At 40.7% G+C, this 24001-nt stretch overlaps 1 protein-coding gene across 3 annotated transcripts in view; it reads right to left on the reverse strand.

Moving 5' to 3' along the window:
- Positions 1-2474: 2474 nt before the first annotated feature.
- Positions 2475-24001, reverse strand: part of IL12RB2 (interleukin 12 receptor subunit beta 2) — a 34059-nt gene continuing 12532 nt past the window's right edge. For 2 of the 3 annotated variants that reach the window (XM_073357403.2, XM_073357401.2), the window contains 9 exons: positions 22145-22224; positions 16681-16900; positions 15317-15508; positions 14156-14257; positions 13916-14071; positions 9046-9183; positions 7402-7489; positions 5043-5142; positions 2475-4729 (listed from right to left, as the gene is read on the reverse strand). In XM_073357403.2, coding sequence (XP_073213504.1) covers positions 4184-4729; positions 5043-5142; positions 7402-7489; positions 9046-9183; positions 13916-14071; positions 14156-14257; positions 15317-15508; positions 16681-16900; positions 22145-22224 — 1622 coding nt within the window. In that variant the 3' untranslated portion in view covers positions 2475-4183. The remainder of the gene's footprint in view (positions 4730-5042; positions 5143-7401; positions 7490-9045; positions 9184-13915; positions 14072-14155; positions 14258-15316; positions 15509-16680; positions 16901-22144; positions 22225-24001) is intronic. The other variant, XM_073357402.2, reaches the window with a different exon arrangement.

Genomic DNA, 24001 nt, shown 5'->3' on the forward strand with positions numbered 1-24001 from the left:
GTGATGGACATTCATAACCCTCTGAAACAAAATGGCAACAAAGGTCATTCTCACTCTATTACTTAAGTACGCTGCTTTTTAAAAAAAAGATTGTAAATGAAAGATTCCTCCTACTGCAAGCTGTCTGTACCACTGTCGAGGTGATATAACTTATTCTAAGCCCAGTTTTATAGGGAAAATAATAAATTGTAAGGACTATCAAAATCTATTTAAACCCTTATCTCTAGCACCACACCAAACTGCTTGGAGGAAAAAAAAAATCTTGTTAAAATTCATAAAAACCTAATAAGACCTTACTTTCAAACAGGAAATCTTCACTTGAGATTTATTTGTACTGAGCAATAAAATTCATTTCAGAAGTCCACCAGTAACAGTAAAAAGGTAATTCCCACAACAAACTAACGTGACAATTATATTTTGAAATTCAAATGTGTAATCCACACAAAACACAAATTGATGCCAATCCTCAGCAGTAAAACATGGTAGGCAGTCCATAAGAATAGCGCAAAAATTAAGTTTACTAACCAGCTGATCCAGATTGTTCAGAGATGTCCATGTAATCATAGTCAAAGCCATTACTTCTGAAGAGCATTTTTCATGTTTCATTCGGACAATCAGGTCTTGCATCTGTTTGTTTACGTGTGGTATGTGTTCCTTTTTTTTTACCCAGAGGTCCGGGCATTTCTTGAAAACATTCCCAAATAAGGTCTTTTTTTTTTATGACCTGCCAGCCTTGGTAGTTTTTTCCCCTATAGTTCCCAGGTGTTGAACTCACACTAGAGGCTGCAATCTCAAGACTTTTGTCTCTTCCCCATGTCTGATTTTGACACCAATGTTGCTCCTTTCTGGTTGCATACTTGCTGCTTCTCCCTTGTAATGCAGCTCTCCTGCCCCACTCCCACCCATACCCCCAGAAAAAACAAAAGAACTAACAATCCAGGACTTCTGCTGATGAACCCACATGTCGTTTGCATGGTAGCATTTTGTTTAAAGCAGTGGTTTTCAACCTATTTACCATTGTGGGCTGCATATACAGCTCTGTATATTCTCATGTAGGCTGCATCCACGCTATATATATATACTCCCTGTATGGCCCTGAGGATGTCACATGGGCTGCAGCCGTGTGCTGATTGGACCACAGGTAGAGAACCATGGGTTTAGAGATGGAGAGGGCAGTTGAGAAATGGATTTCTTTGTATCTCTGTCAAGGTACAGGTTCAAGTAGACAAGTGCCCAGAACCAGCTAGAAGCAAGGACTGGTCGTTTCTGAGCAGATCAGTGTTTCTCCATGGGCTGGAGAGTAAGTTTCCGTGGTAGATGGGGTCACAATTGGAGAACTGAACCAATCGGCACTCGGGGAGAGAAGCTATAAAATAGGAGTATGAGACCACCCAGTGGCTCACTGTATGATCCTGATGAGATGATACATAATGGTGTCTCCTGGAGTCAGAGGCCAAGTCCCGATGCCTGTGATGACTTTGCCAGGGTCTTGCAGCCAGTAGCACAGCGCCTGGGGTCCTCCACAGGATAAGTCCTTAATACTGTACAGGACCTATTTGTGCCATATTTATAAAACTTGACCTCAAAAGTTAGAATCGGGGGGGGGGGGGGGATATCCTTCATCTAGCAAAACAGCCTTTAAGTTTTAGGTAGAGGCTCCACCATGGATTCAGCATATTTATTTAAAATGTTTTAAGAGATTATCATAAATTTAGGCTTTAACATAATTCGTATTGGATTCAGATTTAATTTTAAACAGGGTTTTTTAAAAAAAAAATCTAAAATATTTAAATAAAAAATCCAATTGAAATAAAAACCAGGTGGTTGGGGTCCCCCCACCCCCAAAAGAAATCAATTATTTATTTATTTATTTAACATCACCCTGGTGGGGGTGGTTTCTCCTCCTCTCCTTATGGCTTTGCCCCATCAGAGAAGCAGCCCCTTTGGTGGTGATCTCTTATGCAAATTTTGGAGAAGAGGCGTGCTAAGGGTGAGGGAGGAGCTGTCCCACCAGGGACACTTCTGGGGCGGCAGGAGCAGAGATGAGTCAGAACCTAGAGCCCCTTCCCCTGACACTCCCTCTGTCACACTCAGGTGCAATCCAGGCCAGTGAGGGGTTGTCACCTCCTGTAGGCTACCTCACAACACCTTGCTGCTGTCACTCCCAACCTGGGCCACTAGCAGCATGGAGGTCACATGGCTGTGGCTGGTCCAACAGCTTTGACCCCAGCAACCTGTCAGCAACACTCCAGTCACGCTCTGGCTTCTACCAGACTTAGTTACAACCTGCAGGGTGACCCCAATGCATGCCCAGTCCTGGAGTTCCGCAAAAACATGTGTTCTGCAATGTCCAGCCCTCTCCTGGACAGTTCAGACGTTATGGTTTATTGCTCCTGTAAAGAGTCAATATTTTACCATTTGTTAATTTAATTGGTGTTACCAAACAGTTCAGTTCACACATAGCACTGGATTGGTTTAGATTAAAAATAAAACAAGTTTATTAGTAAAAAAGATTTTAAGTGACTTCAAGTATGAAATAAAGTGAGATTGTTACAAGCAAATAAAAGTGAAACCACGTGTCTAAAACTTAAACTAGCAAATTTTGGTTGAAGGCTTTGTTTTAAGGTGGCCTTTCTCACCCCCAGTCTTCCAGCACCAGGGTGACTGACCCTTTCCTTGGTTAGGATCTCTCCTAGAGGCCCAAAGTTGCTGGTGCCTTTGTTGTCTTAGGTGAAAGATATAGCGTGGGCATCTCTGCCCCATTCTTTTACAGTCTGATGAACCTTTGAAGTGGATTCTTCTGAGGGTCACTCTTCAAAGTAAAGTGAATTCAATCAGCAAAGAAGGTGACATGGAGTCTGGTGGTGAAGGAGGCTCCATGCTTTCTTCCCCTACTTGTGTTTGCTGAAATCCAAATGGTTTTGTTTCCTGCCATCTTCTCCCCCTACTGTCTTGAAGGCCCTGTTTACATCTTATATGTAAACTGAGGTAAACTCACAGTTCTTTCCTTAGAACAGGCTTGTTCAACCACTTTTGCCTAGGCAGAGCCAGCTGGTTTTGGAATATGTGCTAATATCAGACAGGGGGACTTCATAACTTTACATACTATATAATGCTGCAACGTCCATTTCACCATATTTTGACCAGCAAGTTACTAATTTTCAAAAGATACCTCACAAGGCATAATTTGCACAACGATTATTACAGTAATGCGTAGGGTGTGAATACAGGGATGCTTTCGATCACGGTCTCCCTCCACAAAAATAATCTGAGACCTCAAAGATGGGGGCGGGGTGGGCTGTCTAAAGTTGATGAGAGAGGGTTGTGTGGATCTGCCCTCTGTATTTCTTCATTTTCAAAGGTTTCAGTGTAGCCATATTCTGCACAGGTACAAGGCAGGGAGGGGCAGCCTTTACCCCACATCAGTGGTTCTTCAATTTATTTGATCGCATCCCCTCCTCCCCCACTCTGCTTTGTGTTTGCAGTAGCCCCCCCCCACTAGCACATATACCAATTTAAAAAAAAAACATGCAACTCTCACTAAATATTAAAAACAGTAAGGCACTGATTCAAACAGAGCCATTTAAGTTTAAGGGACTTCCACCTTACCACCGTCCTTCAGCTCTGAAGGCAGTGTCACCACCAGCAGCAGTGCAAAAGAGTGGCATATTGAACAGCTGCTAGGGTGTAAGATGGATGCCCTGTCTCCCTCAAACCTCAAGAGTTCGTCATAGCTGTGGGTACAATCTGCACAGTAAGGGTTTTTTCCCCCTAAAGCTTCTCATACACACCCAGAATACATTCAGTGCCATTTCCCTCCCTCACCCAGTTAGGGAACCTCTGCTCTACATTAAAATGGAACTTTTGGCAGTTAATATATAAGTATGCTCTGCTGTAAGAACTCTCAACTTCTTATCTGTATGAACATGTCACCTACCTCAAAAGCAGGTTCTCATAAGATCCACACAAGAAAGAGATGTAAAACATGTACTATCTCACAAAGTAAGACACAAAACACAACTCGAACCATTTGTATGTTTAGATTTTACACCTTTCCTTTAAATTTCATGAAGTGGATGAGTTGGTACTATCTAACTAAATACAATTTTGTGATTTGTGTATTTGACTAAAGTGCACAGAACCTGGCCAGAATACCAAAAAACAGACATACAAGCTGGACTGCTTAGTCTGTGAAAGAATTGCAGTCAATTTTTACTGCATCCAAAGTAAGTTTCCCTCCACAAGAAAACATTGGCATCAGAACAGAAGTTGCTGGGAAAATGGAGAAGGATTTGCATTCAAATTCATTGCTTTCTTCATTCGTGTCCATAATGGGAGACAATATGTTTGAAGGCAAATAGTTCACAGTCACGTCTGTAAGTGGATTGGAAAGGTGCTCAGAAACCGTTTGAACTTGCTCTGTTTCCTCCAGTACTACCTTTTTGTACAAGTAAGGCAGGTGACACTTATAATTGTCTCCATCATCTGGTGAGCTGGGGGCCAAAGGTTTGTACTCAGAGTTCTTTTCAGTGGATTCCTGTTTCTCGACGCTGTTTTCTATTGTTTGCCAATCATGACCTTCACTGTTTTTAAAGTTGTTGAAGCTGGGTATGTCCTTGAAAGCCATTGGTTCCCTTTTTATGAAGACTTCCTCTACTTCTATAGTTTCAGGCTCTTCAAAACTGCTGAAGTAGCTTAGGAACTGATTGGAATCTAAGTTCAGCTTATCCTGATGGGTGAGGAAAAATATTAATTATTCAGATAGTATCTTCCACCTTGTCAAAATGCAAATAGCTTCCACACAACATCCTTTCTAATACGGCTACTCCTAAAAATAAGTTTCTGCATTGTCCTTGTATCAGGCTGATATGTGATAATCTTAACAGGCCATAAGATTCACAAAGTAATTTCCTGCAATCAGCCCACTGATAATAAATTCACACTTTTTTTGTACCGAGAGATTATGGACATGTATGGCCAAAATCATTTTTAAGGTGAGCTTGACAAGCTTAGTATAAAAATAATTTTGAAAGGTGACTTACCTCTACAGAGGAGTACTTTTTAGCCCACGTAGAGTTAGCTGGGTCTGGAATGGCTTTTCTGTACCACTGAGGTACAAGGACAGAAAGGAGTGAGCATAATCTACAAACAAATTGAACATGTTGGCATTACAATCACAATTGCTAATTCCTGCAAATGTAATGGCTTCAAACTATATTGCATACACCCTCATGTTTAAATCTGACGTATTAAATTGGGACACCACACAATGCCGAGATACCAAATAATCAATATTTTACTTAGTGTAGACTGCTTTAGTCTGGACCAGTAGAAATTCCAGCCTGCCAGTATTTGGTAATTTGCAATTTACTTTGTTGGAACCTGTATTAAAGCAATTTAGTTTTAAGATCAATCTGGATAAAACTGTTGTGATGTTGACTGGTAGGTTCTCAAATTCTTCGCTTTGTTAACATCTGTGGCTGCTCTCTCAGCTGAGGGCACCTGCCAACCTACGCTCAGACGGTTTGCAAACTCAGGGTCTTGCTATTTATTGCTGCTCCTGGATTCCCCAGATGGCAACAGTGACAAGAAATCTCTTATTCAGTTTTCAACTGGCCAAGACATGCACTTTTTCCTCTCTGATGTGGACCGCACATCTGTTTACCTCAAAGCTTGACTATTGCAGAAACCTCTGCCTTGAGTTGACCTTGAAGAAGCTAATCTGGAATGCAGCTGTTTGACTTGTCCAGGTAAACAGGAGCACTCTTACACCTGTGCTCTGTCCCAACTGCCAGTGACTTTCTCAACTCATATATGACCACATTGAACCCTAATGGAAGATGCATCTCTGTCCAGGCTTTCCATTAGATGGACTTTCAATTTAAACCATGTAAAGTGTACACTAATATTGCATGATGTACACCCCTACAAGCCAATAAACTGTCTCTTCCCATCCCTGCTCCTAGTGCTGGGATGTAAAAAAGGGTCCTCAAGCATGTTTGTCTTAGCCCCAGTGACTCTGTGCAGAGCACCTGACAAGGCTGAACTTTCACCTAACAGTGTAACAATAGCTTCTAGAGGCTCCAGTCGGGGATTGGGGGCCACGGTGCTAGGCACTCGTGTGTAGGTATCTAACCCCCCCCCCCCGCCCCAAAAGTCAATTCCTGCCCCCAAAAGCTTAGAATCTAAATTTCTGGCCAGTTCTATTAGGGATTGTAGTTCAACTCTACATTCTGGGCTGCTGTTTTCATATCCTATCCTAATTCTTCACAGCTGCAAACACTACTCTCGCTCCTGTGGCCAAGAGGACAAGGGACTGTTTCTGAGACACTGATTCTGCATCATAATTTACCACAAAGTAGACAAAACACTGCAAGTAGCTCCCACCTGTAATGTATCACCTCTGTGATGCTGCTCCCTTAGAAGTATAGGAATTGCCATACTACATCAGACCAGTAGTCTGTCTAGCTAGTATCTGATAGAGGCCAGCAACAGATGCTTCAACAGAAACTCATGCAGTAAGCAGTAATGGAGTGGTCTGTCTTCAGGAAGTTTCATCCTAACTCTGATAGTTAGAAGTTGTCTTATGTTCAGAAGCATGAGAGTTACATCCCTTCCATAGCTCTTGTTTTCATAGCTCCTTACTAAGGTAATGCTGGATATTTTTGTTAACCATATAGACTGAAATTTGCTAAGCTGGAGGCCCAGATAGTGACTCTTCTGATGTAGCTCCCAAACTTCGTTGTCTCTGCTGTTATCATTTTGTGGTGGTCATTGAGTCAACAAGCTAGTATATAATCTACTTTGCCTTTTAACTTTAAGTATATCTTAAAAAAAAGTGGACCCTTCAAGTTTTTTAATGAATTAAATTTGGAAGGTAGCTGATATAGGGAAATCCTTGTGGCATCAAAACTGTTCTGTAACCTCAGATAATTAGAGAGCTCTTCTGTTCTATGACCTATATTTTGTTCTGGTCTCTAGACATCTATTATTTCCTTGGTGTGTGTTGCTTTATGAAGACAAATTCCTCCTCCTAAGAGTTTTCAGTCTAAGGGCTCGATTGTGTTCTCAGTGAAGTTAACAGGAGTCTTGTCATTCATTTCAGTGGGAGAAGGATTAGGTCCTAAGGGTTAAACTTGAAAAAAAAATTATATATAGGGGGTCTGTGCGCATTCTCAATTGGTGCATTTCTGAACCTGCATCTATTTACATGTACAAATACCTAACTTTGTGCTCTGTTTTTATTTAATATCATTTATGCATTTTGTTTGGCATCTTATAAATTTCAAGTAAAATTTCAAAGACGTTTAGAACAAGTTGTAAAAAGACATGATTATACATTCTAAAGAAAACTCTACTTTATTTTTGGAGTTCAGATATGATCAAAAAGAATTCACTTACGCTTTTTGAACAGATTGCACAAAGCAAATGCAGGTTGAAATGCCGAAGAAGATGCAAGCAGCCGAAACAATAATCCATTCAGAAGCACCTGCAAATCCAGCAAATCCATGTTGATAAACAGCAACAATCAGGTTTTAAATATGCTAACTCAACTGTGTGGATGGTTTAACTATGATAGTCCTGGGGTATGCTCTCTTGCTCATAAACTAAAAAGAACTGAGTACATTTAAGAACTGGAATTTGGCACTGCTGAAATGCTAAGAAAAAAGAGTACTTTGTAACAGGGGGCTCTCCATTTGGCAATTTCACCCAAGACTGTCTAATATATGCAGCCCTTTAATCTTTGTCTTGGGCCACTGCACTTAACATCGACATATGCAGCAAATAAACCTAGAGTCAGTAAGAGGGACTGTGGTAGCGAGCGCTAAGCTAGGCAGAAAAGCTTTTAAACAGTAAATATACTATGCTGTATCTGTGAAAATCAAAATTAGAGCTGGTCAGGAATTTTTCTGACAGACAATTCACTTTTTGCAAAATCATAATTCATTGAGGGAACATTTTGATTTTGCTGAAGTTTTTAATTTTTTTGTTAGGGAAACTGAAATGAAATATTTTGGTTTAGATCGATTCAAATCTGAATACTTCAGTTTGTCGAACTGAATCAAAATATTTCATTTAAGGTCAGTCCAACATGAATCTGTGTCTGCCTCAGCTGCCACAGTGCCTCATGGGAACTGTACTTGAGGTGCCTCATGCCCCCATTCGCTACAGGCCAGGCTCCCTACCTGGACATCTCCCATGATGCACCATGGCCTCTCCTCTGAACTGCTGTGGTGCATGATGGGAGTCACATAATCACTGTACATTGTAGGAGAGCTGACAAACCAAAATGAAACTTTTTGATATTTACTAATCACAATTTTTCTGAACTTTCTGTTATATGTGTAAAATTTTGTTCTTTGACTTTCTGTCCCAATTTGGGATGAAAACAAATTTCAAACTATGGGAATTTCCCAGGGGTTGGAAAGTCTGATTCTACCAGCTCTAGTCAAAAAATGTAAAAAGGGGTCTGACTTTGTAACTGGCATTACAGGCATAATTGTGTGGAATACACACACAAAGAGAGAAAATTCTGAATATAGGAAACATCTGAAATAGCTGAGAATTACAGGAATTCAGAAATAATACTATTTTATTTTATTTATTTACTGGAGTCAGTGGGAATTTTGCCATTCTCTTCAATGTGAGCATAATCAGGCCCTACTTTATCCCTAGCTTAAATATGTAAGTAGTAATTTGAGGCCAATGGGACTGTTTACATTGAAGTCTGTGCCAAAACTCCTATTACCTTCAGTGAGGTCAAACTTGCCTTACTCGTGTGAACAGTCCCACTGGGCTCAAATTACTACTTGCATATCCTATTTGTCTCTACAGATGTCTTGGGGGAAAGTGGGCAATTGGAAGAAAAAAAACACATGCACAATTTTATAACCAGCTGAAAATATCTGATTATTTACTCTCTGTAAGGATTAACGGGAGTAGGTACAATCCAAATCTGTGTGAAAGGGCTGGGGAAAGGGATAGGCTAAGGTGTCTTTCTGCTAGCTCCTCACACAAAGATCTTAAGATGAAGCTATTCGTTACTTTCTAGGTAAACCAGTTCCTCGTTCCCAATAGGGCTTTCTCCAGCCATGGTTGAAGCTGTCATCCACAAAACATAGTTCACACCATGCTGCAGGTTTTTCATTAAAAATGAATTTCTGGAAGTTTCTTTATGGATGACTGAAAAGAGTGAAAAAAAGAGAAATCAACAAAGAATGCAGTGTTTTTATTTCTCTTGTTTAATTCTAAAGAACTGAACCATCAATTCTCCATCTCACTTCTTGCTCCCTCCCTCTCCTTGTTCTCCAAATCTTTTCTTCACTGCTTTCTCCTACTCTTGGCTACCCATCTTTATTTTTCTTTATGACCTGTGCTCTGAACAGGCTCCTCCTTCACCAAGTGCCCTGCTTTCTCCTCTAAATCTCTGTGCAGCTTCTTTCATGAAGCTTTTTCAACCCAGATCTCTGTCCCCTTTGCCCTTTTGAATCTGAGCCATTGTCTTGTTATCCTATTTGTCTGAATTAGATCATATGCTGCTCAGGGTAGGGACTATGATTGCTATGTTTGATAAGCACTAAGTATGCTTAAAGGACTTCGTAAATAACCATGTCCTGTACATAAAGAATTTAACAGTACCATTTTCTGCCCTACTTTAACTGGTGTGATTCCTAAATTGTAAAGGAACACTAAGCATAGATTAGTAGTGTTCATATTTGAGCAGCTACTTTTACTTTCTATCGGCTGCTCCTGCAATGAGCTCCAAGAAGGATGGACTCAAATTCCCATTTGGAGCCCTACTTCAAGTCAGTGCAGCTCCATGTGGTCACAGGGGTCTGCTTATGCAGCATTTGTAATAGGACGTGGTGGGGCAGGTGTACAAATTATATAAATGTGCTTTCATTTTCTACCCCAATGATTAAGGCTATGATTCTGCCATGGAGGTCATGGATTCTGTGACTTTCCTGGACTTCTTTGGGGGCAGGACTGGAGCAGCTGTCAGCCCCAGGGCTGCTAGAACAGCTGACTAGCGGCAGCCAGCCCAAGCCACTGAACAGCTGACCAGCAGGCAGCCCCAGGGCCACTGGACCAACTGACCAAGGGCTCAGCCCCATAGCCTCTGGAGCAGCCGTCCCCTGGAACAGTGCCGCAGGAACAGTGGTGGGGCTAGAGCAGCTGCAAGTCCTGGCAGCACTCTGTCCCTCCTCCTCTCCTAGGTATTTTTAGTAAAAGTCAGGGACAGATTGTGGGCTTCCATGAATTTTTGTTTATTGTCTGTGACCTGTCTGTGACTTTTACTAAAAATCACCTTGCTCAATCGGTCCTTCAGCCCTTGTATAGTTTGCACCGATCACAACACATCTGCCATTCTTCTCATATCCTGGCCTCCCTTCTCCATGTACGGCCATGTCTTTTCACAATAAAATCTTCCCATCTCTTTGGAGGTCAGCCGAGTGGTCGTTTCAGTTCCCATGGGTACCACTCAGCAACAGCTGCAGTCCATCGATTGTCAGTGAGCCTCACTATATGCCTGACCCATTGCGTTTTACTATGCCTGCTCTCAATAACAACGTCTTGCACTTCACTCTGCTGTCTGATCACTTCTTTGGGAACTCGGTCGCGGACTGAAATTCCCAGAATTCTTCATCGCCCTCTCCGTGACAGACAGTTGCTGCTCCTCTGACTTCATCAGCGTCCATGTTTCACTGCCATACAACCTTGCTAGCAGTACTGTTGAATTGAAGAGGCTGGCGAGTGTTGCCTTGTTGATTTTTTCCTTAGAGAACATCCTCGATAGAATTGGAATGCGCACCAGCCTGCTTTCTTTCTTCGCAAGAGTTCACCTTCCTGATTGTGGAGCGTGTTAATTTCTTGGCCCAAATAGACATATTGCTCAACTTCTATTTGTTCTCCCTTGATTTGTTATCTGGGTTTTTGGCAAGGTATCAGACTGCATAAATTTAGTTTTGGAGCAGTTAATTTTCAGTCTGACTTGGCTGCTTTTTGTGTTGAGTTCTTGCAGTATTTTCTGCAGTTTGATAGTATTTTCGGCTATCAACACTTACTAAAAATACTGTGACAAAATCTTAGCCTTACCGATGATTCATTACTAGTTTTTCTGAATGTAAAAAATCCCTGCCTGTAGCTCCAAATGGATCAGAAGCCCCCAGACCACAAAGTGGTCTGTTCACAGGATTAGGAGCTAGCTAATAGTTGCTCATTGAATAGATCCATAGTGAGTGTCCTATATCTAAGCTTTTATTATTTTATTAAATCTCATCAAAATCCCTGTGGTAGCAAAACTATTCCTCAAACTGTGAACTTGGATGTAAATCAGTGCAGACGGTGGCATGTTTTCTTCTAGCCCAGTGGTTCTCAAACTTGTTCTGCTGCTTGTGCAGGGAAAGCCCCTGGTGGGCCGGGCTGGTTTGCTTACCTGCCGCATCCTCAGGTTCGGCCGATCATGGCTCCTAGTGGCTGCGGTTCGCTGCTCCAGGCCAATGGGGGCTGCGGGAAGAGGCGTGGGCTGATGGACGAACTGGCTGCCACTTCCGGCAGCTCCCATTGGCCTGGAGCAGCGAACCGTGGCCACTGGGAGCTGTGATCGGACGAACCTGCGGATGCGGCAGGTAAACAAACTGGCCTGGCCCGCCAGGGGCTTTCCCTGCACAAGCGACGGAACAAGTTTTGGGAACTGCTGTTCTAGACAATAGCGATCTTGTACTGCCCCATTACAGTAGTACATGAACACCTCATAATCTTTTAATGTATTTATTCTTTCAACACCTGGTGAGGGAGGGGAGTAATACTGGCTTTTTTTTTTTTTTAACTGACAAGATGTTGAGGGACAGAGAGGCTAACTGACTTGCTCAAGGTCATACAGGAATTCTGTCAGAGCAGGCAACTGAGCCTACATGTCTCAAGTCCTAAGCTAGTGCCCTAACTGCTGTCCTTCTCTGTGTTAGCTATTTGTGTAGAAATAAACTGCATTTACATAAGGAAGAAAACCAACTGGATAAAGCACAGAGGACAAAATTAAAAACTAAACTGGCTCCTATAAAATTACTTTAAAGGTGAATGAGAGTGTGTGGGTTTTTTTGTCTGCTTCTTTCTAATATATTTTTAAAAAAGGGCCTGAATGCATTTTCTCAGGAGGCTGTTGGGAGTAAGGGGGCCGTGGGGGGTGGGTGCTTTTGTTTGTTTTTTAAGTGGGAAGTGGTTTTTGCTTTTTTTTTTTCCTCTCTCTTTCTTAGAAACAATAAATCGTCTCTCTGTCTGTTGGCAGAATTCTTGGCTGCCTCAGAAATGTGAGCTGGGAGGGTTCTCATTCCATAATGTAGGAGCCAGCTGGCCAAATCCTTATCCAAGAAGTTTTCTCCAATTCTTTAGTTAAAAGGGGTGTTGTTAAAAAAGAAAAAAATCCATAGTTTTAAGCAGTGACTATAAACTGCTTCCTCTCTCAGGTTCCAATTCTGCAAACACTTACATTCTTAACTTCACTACTATGTACTGTCCCATTGATTTCAGTGGAACTACTCACAATAATAAAGTTAAACTCATGCACAAGCAGCATCAAGGTCTCAATTAGGTTTCGCTTCCTTGGTATCTCTGATGTCATAAACTTACTACTTCTCTGGTCACCCAAAATACCTGGGTAGATAAGACCTGAATTTCATTTAAAGAAAGTCAAAAGAAACATGTCTTCTAGGCCATCTTCATACATACTTAATGAGCAGAAGACCCACCCCAGCATCATGGAGGTACTACAGGCTGAGATTTGTGGCCTTCCCACAATGATTAATTGACCTAATCTTACCCACAGGTGCTGTCAATAAGAAACTTGAGAGCAGAGAAAAAAGTGGGATTCAGGGTTTGTTTTGTTTGGTTACAGTGTAAAAGGTGAGTCTATATATGGTTTATAGCCGAAAACAGAATCAATAATGAAAAGAAGCTATGTAAAGACAAAGATGTGTGACTGGGGAGAAGATATTTGAGAGACACAGTGTTCTAAAACAGTAAAGGACCTTGCAGTTGAAGTGATGCAAGTAGGAGTAAGGAGAACAGAGGGGCATGTGTGGCTGCAACGAGGTAAGTTTTTTTGTATTAATCTTGAGAACCTAGAAAGCATACAGAAGATTTAACACTATTGTGGGTGTAGTAAGACTTATTGCAGTACAATGATTACTAGATATTGCCTGATGACTGGATATTTTTATCCTCTGCATATCACTGGTTAGTGGTGAAAGATCACCCTTGCCTCAAAAGATGTTTATGAGATGACATTTTGAAAGGCATATTTGTGTTTTAAGAACTCTGTTGTTGCGGTGCCTGGATACAATTGAGAAAGGAATGTATATGGGTTTGTCTCTTCTGAGAGGGGGTGGTGGATATAGGAATTACAGTGTTCATGGGATAATAGATGATTTGCACAATAAGAAAGTGGTGTGTATGTATGTATGTACTGCTTAAAAACTTCATTGGTATGTGTATATCCTGCATGATTTCTGGGTAAATCTGTTACCTTATCCAATCTATAACTAAAAAGGACTACATCAATTACTGTTTAAACAACTTTAAGTAGATAATTCAAGAGTAGCAGTTTGCACAGATATCAAATAGCATTAGTTTATTCTACTTTCGTCTTGCTAGTACAAGTGACACATTTTTTAAAAACTGACTCTCCAGTCCCTTCTGCAGATATTTTTAGTAGAGAGGGGCCCAAACCAAAACCTGGAATCTTTGGCTCCAAACTCTGGGGAAGTTCAGCTCTGGAGCCAAGCCTTGTGGCTTTTGGGCCCACGTGTATCTTTCTGAATGCGTTTTTTCTCTTACCTAGAACAATGGGGTTCATATTTTCAAATGTCCTGTACAAGAATAGGGTTTATGTTCTACTTATTTTTTGCCAGATACCTACCATAAACTTTAGGGCCTTCCTCTGAGTTTTTCTTCTGCAAGTATATTTTGTAGCTAGTGACACAGCCCATTTGCTGGTGGCCTGGAATTTCTTCCCATGAAACCCAAACACCATCTCCTTTTACTGCTGTATAAACCTGGGGGCCAGCTGATGGTGCTGCAAAACACAAGATATTCTTTTAAGGACAAATGTTTAGGCTAGTTTAAACAAAACGTCTCAGACTGAATAGCCAGAGCTTGCCTTCCTGTTTCGAGTATCCTCTAGCTGAAGCCACTTGCCCAGTTCTGTTCCTATAAAGTGCAAATACGTTGATGTCATAGCACACATCATGCTTTATGTTCTCTGAAACGAGAGAGATTGGATATGTGGTCAATTGAAATATTATTAACCCAACTAACCATCTAAAGTGGAGACTAGTCTTCAATTTTATTGCATGTATTCTTCACATTGAGCAAGAGGCTCTTTATGTTCTCCTCTCTGGCAGCTTTGCATCATCTCTCTGTTTGTGTAAGTAGCTTTAATGTTTGTGAAAGATGTCAAGCTAACAGTCCTGAAGACTGAAGTCCTTTATATAGCCATGGAGTGGGTACAGCACAGGCCACCACAGTGGAAGAAAAGTCAAAAGTCTGAGGAAAATCTCTTCAACCATTTTTGAGTAATGGGAAAGCAGAGGAGAAAACAAGCCGTTACACGGTTCACAGCTTTAATATATATGATAGATGGCTGCTGTAGCAAAGCCAAATTGGAAGCAGTGCCAGTGATGGCCTCCTATCCCACATTCATAACCATGGAATATGAGCACCTTCCCACTAGAAGGGTCTCCGGGGGTTGTGAGATGCTGCTAGTACCTCACTCTGCTCCTGGAGAGTACAAGATAGTAGTAGCATGAGCTTGCTTGTTGTTTTCTGATCTACTTCAGAAACAGCATGGTCCTTACTCCTGAAAAGCCCAGCCAACAAGGTACAGTCCTAATACAGTATATTAGAAAGACTATTTATAGCTGTAAAAAGCAAAGTATTAATGCCTAGATGGTCCTTCAGCATACTTTGTACTGATTCTGTGGTACTGGTGGGATTAATGATAAAGTTGCCTTGTTAATCTGTTTGTGTTCAGACTTTGTGTAGCACTGTTCTTAAATCATCTGGAAGGACTACTACATATGGAATGCGAGAGAACTGACACAGAACAGTCCATTTACCAGTTACAAACATACAAGGAGTCACTGACAATCTTAGTTGCGCTAGGTTAGACTATTATATAGCAGCCACTAAATATTTTTTAAATGCTTTAAATACTGTAACTGTTCATCTTGGTCTAGTAGAAATTAACAGTGAATCAGATGGTTCCTAACAAAGAGCTTTCTAATTGGAAGGAGAATCCACTTCTAAACTGTACAATTACCTGATATTGTTGTCGACAAATTGGATACTGGAATTTTTATCCAGTTCAGATGGGGTTCAGGGCTACGTGTCTCTGCCCATTCCACTATATATCCATTGATGAAGGCTGCGGATTCAACGGGAGGCTCCCAACTGACAAAGATGCTGTTATTCCCCATTGGTTTAACAGAGATGCTTTGTGGAGGAGGTAAATCTTAAAAAGGAGGAAAAAAAACACACAAGTTGCCTGTTACACTCCCTTAAACAATATGACTTATTTGAATCTGTTACTCATGGTCTGTTGTATTTTGACTTGTGAGAGGACACATATCCAATCTACTGCAGTTGCTGCCTTTCTTCATCTTAGTGCTACACGGTGTGCAGAATCCTTCATCAGAGGGAAAAGCTCTTTGTGCTAGTCTGATTACTAAGCTGCTAAAACAATGGGGTTTGTTCGTTTGGCTGTTTTTATTGCTATCTTGTATCATGGTACAGCAACCGGAGCAGTGCTAGCTTTACACCTTTATCCCCTTGGTCTTCACATGGCTTCTACCTACCAACCATTCTAATACTGCCCATGCTTCCACCAAGAGTCTGGAACATGTGTGATCCACATAATAGTAAAATTTTGCTTTCAGACACAGGGCCACATTACTCTCTTCTGCAGGGAAAAGCTGTGGGAGGGAAGCTGGTGACGAAGGTGGGTTAGGAAGTTTCTGTCTACCACTGAAGTATGACCATGCCACAGATCTGACCTTGGTACAACAAACATGGTTGAGGTGTGTCCACGCAGCTGCTTTTTTCACAATACAGCCATGTATCAACTGTCTCTAGCCATCTCAGGCAGCCTAAATAAAGAGGGCCTATATCAACACATTCTCAGCAGATATGCCGTACTGTCTCAGCTGGGGAGAGAGTATCTAGAAACAGTAATGCAGAGCAGAAAAAGCAACACGTGGAGTAATGCACCCTGTGAATATCCTACTGCAAAGTTAGGACAGGGCCCAGTAGGGGATCCTATCAATAGTTTAAAAATAAGCATTACTCCTGGGCTACAAGAAGGCAACTATGTGCCAGCCTAGGCTTCAGAGAAGGATGAAACCTGGCTAGCTGAGTCCAGCTGCTGAATATTAACCATGATACGTGGACACAATGTGCTTAGAGCCAATCATATTGCTCATTAATTACAAGCTCTGACAAATTATAGCATATACAGCAAGCTTCATAAGCACTAATCTTAACTGTATAAAGAGGTAACAGGGCTTTGAATGACCTTCTAGTTTAGGCTGCTGTAGCACAAAAGCTGAATACTTCAGAACGCAGAGTTCTGCTCTGCTCAAAAGCAAGAGCCAATATTTCTCGTAACTCAAGCAGTAAAGGTGTTACCTAAAATACTCAGATCAGTAATGATGGATGTTGGAGGTGAGTTTCCTTTTGAATTATGAGCATAGACCATTATGTTATAATCCACCTTGGGGAGGACTCTTGTGTAGTGGGTTTGTGTGGTAATGGTCACGTTTGTTGTTCTAGGACTCGTCTGGTTTAGTGCTTGAAAGTCCAGTATGTAATGCAGGATCTTTCCTCTTGCTTCTGACTTGCTCATAACCTACGAAGAAATATACTGTATTACTTTTCCCCATTATTTTCCTGGCAAGATCACAAATATTCAAAAACAGGAATTTGTCAAAACTGTTAAGAGCACCTTGCACTAGCACTGTTCAACTGAAATTAGTTAACTGAAGTGCTTCAAGAGACTTTGGAAAGTTTTCACATCTGCTCTTGGATAAAGATGTTGTTAGCTGTCTGAGAACTACACATCTTACCAAAAGCTATGGCTAGCAGTTCACAGGAGCGTCTGGTGCCTTTACAATAGCCTGTGCATAATGCAAGTACAATATAAAGGTCAATATAGTAATAATTAACTCAACAGTAAAAGGTACAATGCCTAAAAAAATTAGCATAAACAAACATGCCAGCAGAAGAGGCTGTAATAACTGATGAGGAATCATGTCTAGAAAAATACATGAATTCAGATCAAATATTTGGAATATAATTGGGGTGTTTTTGTTTTTATATACATAAAGGCTTTTCATATTCAAGATGTACCAGAGCCTTCTACACAGTAACATTCTGTTTCTGAGAATTCTGTAATTATGAAACAAATGCAGCAGCTATTAAAGAATCAGCATTGGATGTTAGAAAAGATATTATGAAGACTGGAGAAAGTTTATGAGGATCCTGCCATTTCCACTCTATCAAAAACAGCAATGAACTCTTCCAGCAGATACAAACAGAATGAGATACAACAACCCTGGATGACCTTGTAAACTGGAGTAACAGTAATAGGATGAAATTTAATAGTGAGAAGTGTAAGGTCATGCATTTAGGGATTAATAACAATAATTTTAGTTACAAGCTGGGGATGCATCAATTAGAAGTAACAGAGGAGGAGAAGAACCTCAGAGTATTGGTTGATCACAGGATGACTATGAGCCACCAATGTGATATGGCCGTGAAAAAAGCTAATGAGATCTTGGGATGCATTACGCGAGGTATTTCCAGTAGAGATAAGGAGGTTTTAGTTATACAAGGAACTGGTGAGACCACACCTGGAATACTGTGTGCAGTTCTGGTCTCCCACGTTTAAGAAGGATGAATTCAAACTGGAACAGGTACAGAGAAGGGCTACTAGGATGATCCAAGGAATGGAAAACCTGTCTTATGAAAGACTCAAGGAGCTTGGCTTGTTTAGCCTAACCAAAAGAAGGTTGAGGGGAGATATGATTGCTCTCTATAAATATATCAGAGGGATAAATAGCGGGGAGGGAGAGGAATTATTTAAGCTCGGTACCAATGTGGACACAAGAACAAATGGATATAAACTGGTCATCAGGAAGTTTAGACTTGAAATTAGACGAAGGTTTCTAACCATCAGAGGAGTGAAGTTTTGGAACAGCCTTCCAAGGGAAGCAGGGGGGAAAAGACCTATCTGGCTTTAAGATTAAACTTGGTAAGTTTATGGAGGAGATGGTATGATGGGATAATATGACTTTGGCAATTAATTGATCTTTAAATATTCATGGTAAGTAGGCCCGATGGGACGTTAGATGAGGTGGGATCTGAGTTACTAAAGAGAATTCTTTCCTGGGTATCTGGCGGGTGAATCTTGCCCACATGCTCAGGGTTCAGCTGATAGCCATATTTGGGGTCGGGAAGGAATTTTCCTCCAGGGCAGATTGGAAGAGGCCTTGGAGGTTTTTCGCCTTCCTCTGTAGCATGGGGCATGGGTCACTTGCTGGAGGATTCTCTGCTCCTTGAAGTCTTTAAATCATGATCTGAGGACTTCAATAGCTCAGACATAGGTGAGAGGTTTATTGCAGGAGTAGGTGGGTGAGATTCTGTGGCCTGCATTGTGCAGGAGGTCAGACTAGATGATCATAATGGTCCCTTCTGACCTTAATATCTATGAAAACCCCTACTGTTGAAGGGAAGTGTGCTGGTGAAAGCCCCATCTACTGATGGAGAGTGCTGCAATTACACTGACACAGAATCCTCCCAAAGTAGCATCAGGCTTACAATTTTTGTTTTTATATTTTTGCCTTTGCATCAAAAACTGAGACTTCAACTTTTGTTATGTACTTTTGTTATGAACCTGCTATCTTCAGTTTTTGTAAAGAATCCATTTAGATGGCATAGGCATATCTTGGGGTTTTTTTTTAAATTTATTTATATGCAGACACTAGAGCGATCAAAGGGACACTACTCTGTAGCTTAGATACCAAATTACAATCTGACAACATTCTCTAGTTACCTCATTTTTATTATTGTTCATAAGCCCGTTGCAATTTATACAACAAAATATACAGCAAAGAGATGTGGGCTGAAGTTCTATGGCCTGTGTTCTACAGGAGGTCAGGCTAAATGATCATCTAATGGTTTCTTCTGTCCTTAAAATCTTTGCCAAGATAAATACTAATTCTATGGCAGAGAACCTTAATTATATAGTAATCACAGAGCAATCTCTCTACCTGTCTATGATTTCTACAGCTTTGCAAAACTTTTAGCTCATAAATGAACTATTTGAGGTGCAATTATACCTTTAAGAAAACATCCTAGGCAACTCAGTAAGGCTGTACAAACCACTATCTTATCCCTGCTACAGGATTTTATAGGTTGGTTTCAAATTATACAGAAAGGTCATCATTCTGTTAAATTACTTTTCCTTAAGGGAAACAAATATATAAAACTTTAATCCAGCTTTCCCTCTCTGTAGAGGAGAAGAATGGAAAGCTGGTATTTGTGGGACCTGTGGTAAAACAATGGCTTATGTCCTGGGTGGTGGTTCCATGGAGGCTAACACACTTTGTTTCCCAGAGCTGTGTCCGTAAGCTAACAAACCTGAGATCAGCAATGTTAGCTGACTCCATTCAAAAACCCAGAAAAACAATGCAATTATTTGCTAGATAGCTTTGTGTGCATCTAAAATAACCCACTGTGTTTCTGCTTCTGCTCAAATGCATCTTCTACCAGGTAGCTACGCGTAATTAAAGTAACGCTTATGGCTAGGATTTTCAAAGGAGTTTAAGGTAGTTAGGCACCTAAATCCCATTCAATCAGATCAGTTCACCGGGAATTGGTCACCTAACTCCTCCTCCTTTGAGAATCCCCATTGCAAAGTTGTGCCATTAGCTGCTACCTTAGCTTCTCTTCAGTGCTGAAAGGATCTCTTTTTTTTTTTTTTTGAGAAAACGATTAATTAGATGCTGCTATCCAGGGAGAAGGAGAGAGGGAGGTGGAAGTCCTGTCACTGAGAAATATAAAGAAGAAAAATCGCTGCTCATGTAATACCTGCAAAAAGATATTCTACCTGTGCTCCCCCTGCTGTGGAAAATTACTAATGAACACCATCTTGGGATCTGTGACAGTTCTGGAAGCACTGATTAGAACAATAGAAATAGTAATTCCTAGATCTGTCTGTCTGCCTAATGAAAGAAAACGGATTCTTGTGCCTCCTCATATACAATCTCCCTGTTGTAAGTTTTTATAATATGAACATACTACGTGTGGGCTTTCGCTTGTCCATTAAAGGCTTGATTTCAAGCCCACTGTCCTCCATGTAGTCTTTCCATACAAGCTTTGAATCAGGCCCTAATTCAGCATCTCCTCTGATGGCAGCTGGGAGAGTTGTCATTTCCTGAAAAAATATACCAGCACATCTTTCCTCCTTTCCAGGAAGGGGTACAGTCTGATGTGCGTGTATTCCTTATAAGAATAAAGAATTGGAAAACAAACTCAGGAAATCGGAATGACTTCAAGAACAGCTGCTGTGCCTACCAATCGTCACTACTGTGGTCTGTCACTAATCTGAATGACAAACTATCTGTTTGTTCAGTGCTTTTCACATCTTCCACATCTTGCTTCAGAAGCTCAAGCTGCCTATTTTAAGTAACTCAGCCACTGTTCCTTCCAATACCCATTTCAAGGTGAGGTAACGTTTTTCTGATTCAGACATCTATTTATAGTAATAGTCCTCTTTGCTAGAAAATGACACTCGTATCAACAACTGTCCTTTAATAACAAATTTTCACTTCCTCCAGTTTCTGGAATAGAGGTAGGAAGGAAGTACAGTAGCACCCTAAGCATTATTTGAAAGCTTATTGAGACTGGTTAACTTAACTCATTATCAGAAAGTAGCTGGTCAGCGGTGGCACTTCATGTTGGAGAAGGCCTGAATATATTGCTTTTAATTAGCAGAAGCATATTTGTTGTGACTAGAAGTAGCAGCTACTGTGTCAATAACTTACCAGATACAAAGGAAGTGTTACTACTTCATATAACACAAGGACCTGGGAGTCACCCAATGAAATTAATAGGCAGCAGGTTAAAAACAAACAGAAGGAAGTATGTCTTCACACAGCGCACACTCAACCTGTGGAACTTGTTGCTAGGGTAAGTTGTGAAGGCCAAAACTATAACAGGATTCAAAAAAGAACTAGATAAACTCATGGAGGACAGGTCCATCTTGGCTAATAGTCAGGGCTGCAACCCCATGCTCTGAGTGTCCTAGCCTCTGATTGCCAGAAGCTGGGAGTGGATGATGGAATGGAACATTTGATGATTGTCTGTTCTGTTCATTCCCTCTGAAGCACCTGGCATTGGCCACTGTCGGAAGACTGCATACTGGGCTAGATGGACCACTGGTCTGACCCAGTGTGGACATTCTGATGTTCTTAAATTTTGAAATGCCCCATGAAACTTTCTGCATTTTAGAAGATCCTCAGACTAAGATGATATAAATAACACCACAAAAGATATTTCAAAGTATGTCTCCCCACAGCAGGGATGAGAGTTGAAATGTTGGGGAGGAGGATGAGAACATGGGTATTGTCTCTCCTATCTCTGTGGAAGGAAGAGGGAAGTAGTGATGAAGAGCATTCCTTTTAAAGGAAAGGGGTGGGAAACCCTAGCTGGGACACTTTTACTCCCCTGATCAGGTACTGCTACTCGTACTCCATCCACTGGCAGGAAATGTTGGAACCCCAAAAACTCTTGAGCCAGGAACTGGCTCCTCTTCCTCCTCCCTCTTCACATTCCCCTGCCTGGTGAGTCTTTTGCTGAACTGATCAAAGAGGAGAAGAAAACTCACAGGTAGCTGGATTTCCTCTCCTTCTTGGTCAGTTCCCTTAAGAGAGGCAAGGAGGTAGCGCTCTCTCTCTGCTCTTAGCAGGGGAAGAGCAGCTGTGTTTTTCCTTGCTCTGAGACCTTTCTCTTCAAACACATGGTAAGACACAGTCCCTGCTTCAAACTTAACTATATGCCTTTAAATTCACTTAGATCAGTAAAATCTTACCTTCCAAAAGAGCATGATCTTCTGTGTTTGGGAGTCCATATCCTGCCTTATGTACCAGACATCTAACAACCCACTTGGCACTGGTTGGGGGAGAAAAGATGTGTAGAGTTTATGACTGCACTTTGATACAAATCTGCAAAATGTTGAAAGGTATGAGGGAAAACAAAATTAAACTGAAACAGAAATGTTTTTTAAATTGCACAAAACCATGCAGCCTGGAATTCCTGAAGGGACCCTTTTGAATTTTTCATCTATGTATGGTACTTAGAGTCTAGGGTGAGAGGCAATTTAGAAATGTTTCTAGATGAATGGCAATATAAGTACTACGACAGGTAGGTTATGTTAGTGGTGTGATTAAGTACAAAAAACCCAAGATTCTAGGGCATCCACCCAAACCATAAAACTCAGATACATTCTTAAGACTACATCCTGCCATCACTTGATCTATAATAAAGTGCTAACAAGATCAGCTGCTAATAGTTGCATAACACTTGGAGAGAGTATACCGTTTCAGCACTAAACCAATTAAACTTGTGGTTATGCCACAGCACTCAAGCACTGGATGGTTTTTTATTCTTACTGGCGCAACATCTGCAAACTTTTCTGTGACCACTCAAGACAGATCAACAGCTCCATAGATAACATTCTGGTAGGGTTTTTCTTGTACGATTTATATCTATTTGTGACTTACTTTCTTGGTAGAAAGAACACTTGTTCTAAGCTTAATGGGAATATACTGTTTCTTATTATGTTACTGAAAATAATAAATGTTCATAATAATTAGTGGTGTCAAAACTTGCAGTTAGCTCAAAGAAGAAAAATGTTCATGAAAGACCTTTTAAGATTTAGCAGAAATAAGATATCTGATAAGCTTTGGCTAAAGTTTTTAACAAACCCACAGTAGCAAAAATCAAGAAAATTGAGTGTGGAGAATGTCCACCAACTTTTGGTCTATGTGCTCAGGTAGTTCAAAATCAGAAAAGTAGCAAGATAAGAAGAAAACTAGTAAAACAAAAGATACTACAGATTGGTTCTTCAAAACTGATTTCACTAATGTATGCTTAAAGAAAAACACCACAACTCAAATAAGAACAAATTGTTACTAATAACCCTAAAACAAAAGCAAGGAGCTCTTGGACAAATCTGACTGGAATGTGACTGGGACTGCATGCAAGGAGGAGATAAATTCTCAATATAAGCAATGCTAAGAACTGTTGCCCGTGATCACCTGTAAATCTCCCACAACCTTATTAATCTTAGCTAAAGGAGGGAAAAAAGTAGGATTTAGTTCTCCCAATTCTAAGCATTATTAGACAGTGAGAGGGGTTGTTTTTCTTTCTTCAAAGAATCAAAAATGAATTTATCAAACTCAAATATTCCTCCTTCAAGGCTATTTTCACATACATCCTATACAAGGTGCTTGAATGAACAGAAATTTCAGAATGGTGCTTAAATATAACATGTCCCATGGCAGGACCAGACCTGTAGAGACCTGAAAATAAGTAGCTTTTTAAAAAATGCATTATTATATTAAAAGCAGAGCTTTGAATTCTGCACATTAGTTACTTTAGGTAGTAATGTAGCCATTTTGTACCTATGACTTCTCATTCACTACTCCCATTGAGATCAGTTGTAATGAGGCTAGAGCATACTTGTTGATTAGTTTGAGATTCTTATTTCACATTTAGCTGGGAAAAAGACAAAATGCTTCTCCCCGCCCTAACTGAAATCCTAACATTTAACTGAAATACTATAGCAACCCAATGTGCGTACAAAGGGTTACAAGAAGGAAATTGTTAGTGGGGAGAAAAGTTCACACTTCTCTCTTGCATCAGTCAATGCTTCATACAGAAACTG

This window comes from Lepidochelys kempii, chromosome 8 (genome assembly GCF_965140285.1).
Source record: "Lepidochelys kempii isolate rLepKem1 chromosome 8, rLepKem1.hap1, whole genome shotgun sequence".
NCBI classification, from domain to species: Eukaryota; Metazoa; Chordata; order Testudines; family Cheloniidae; genus Lepidochelys; species Lepidochelys kempii.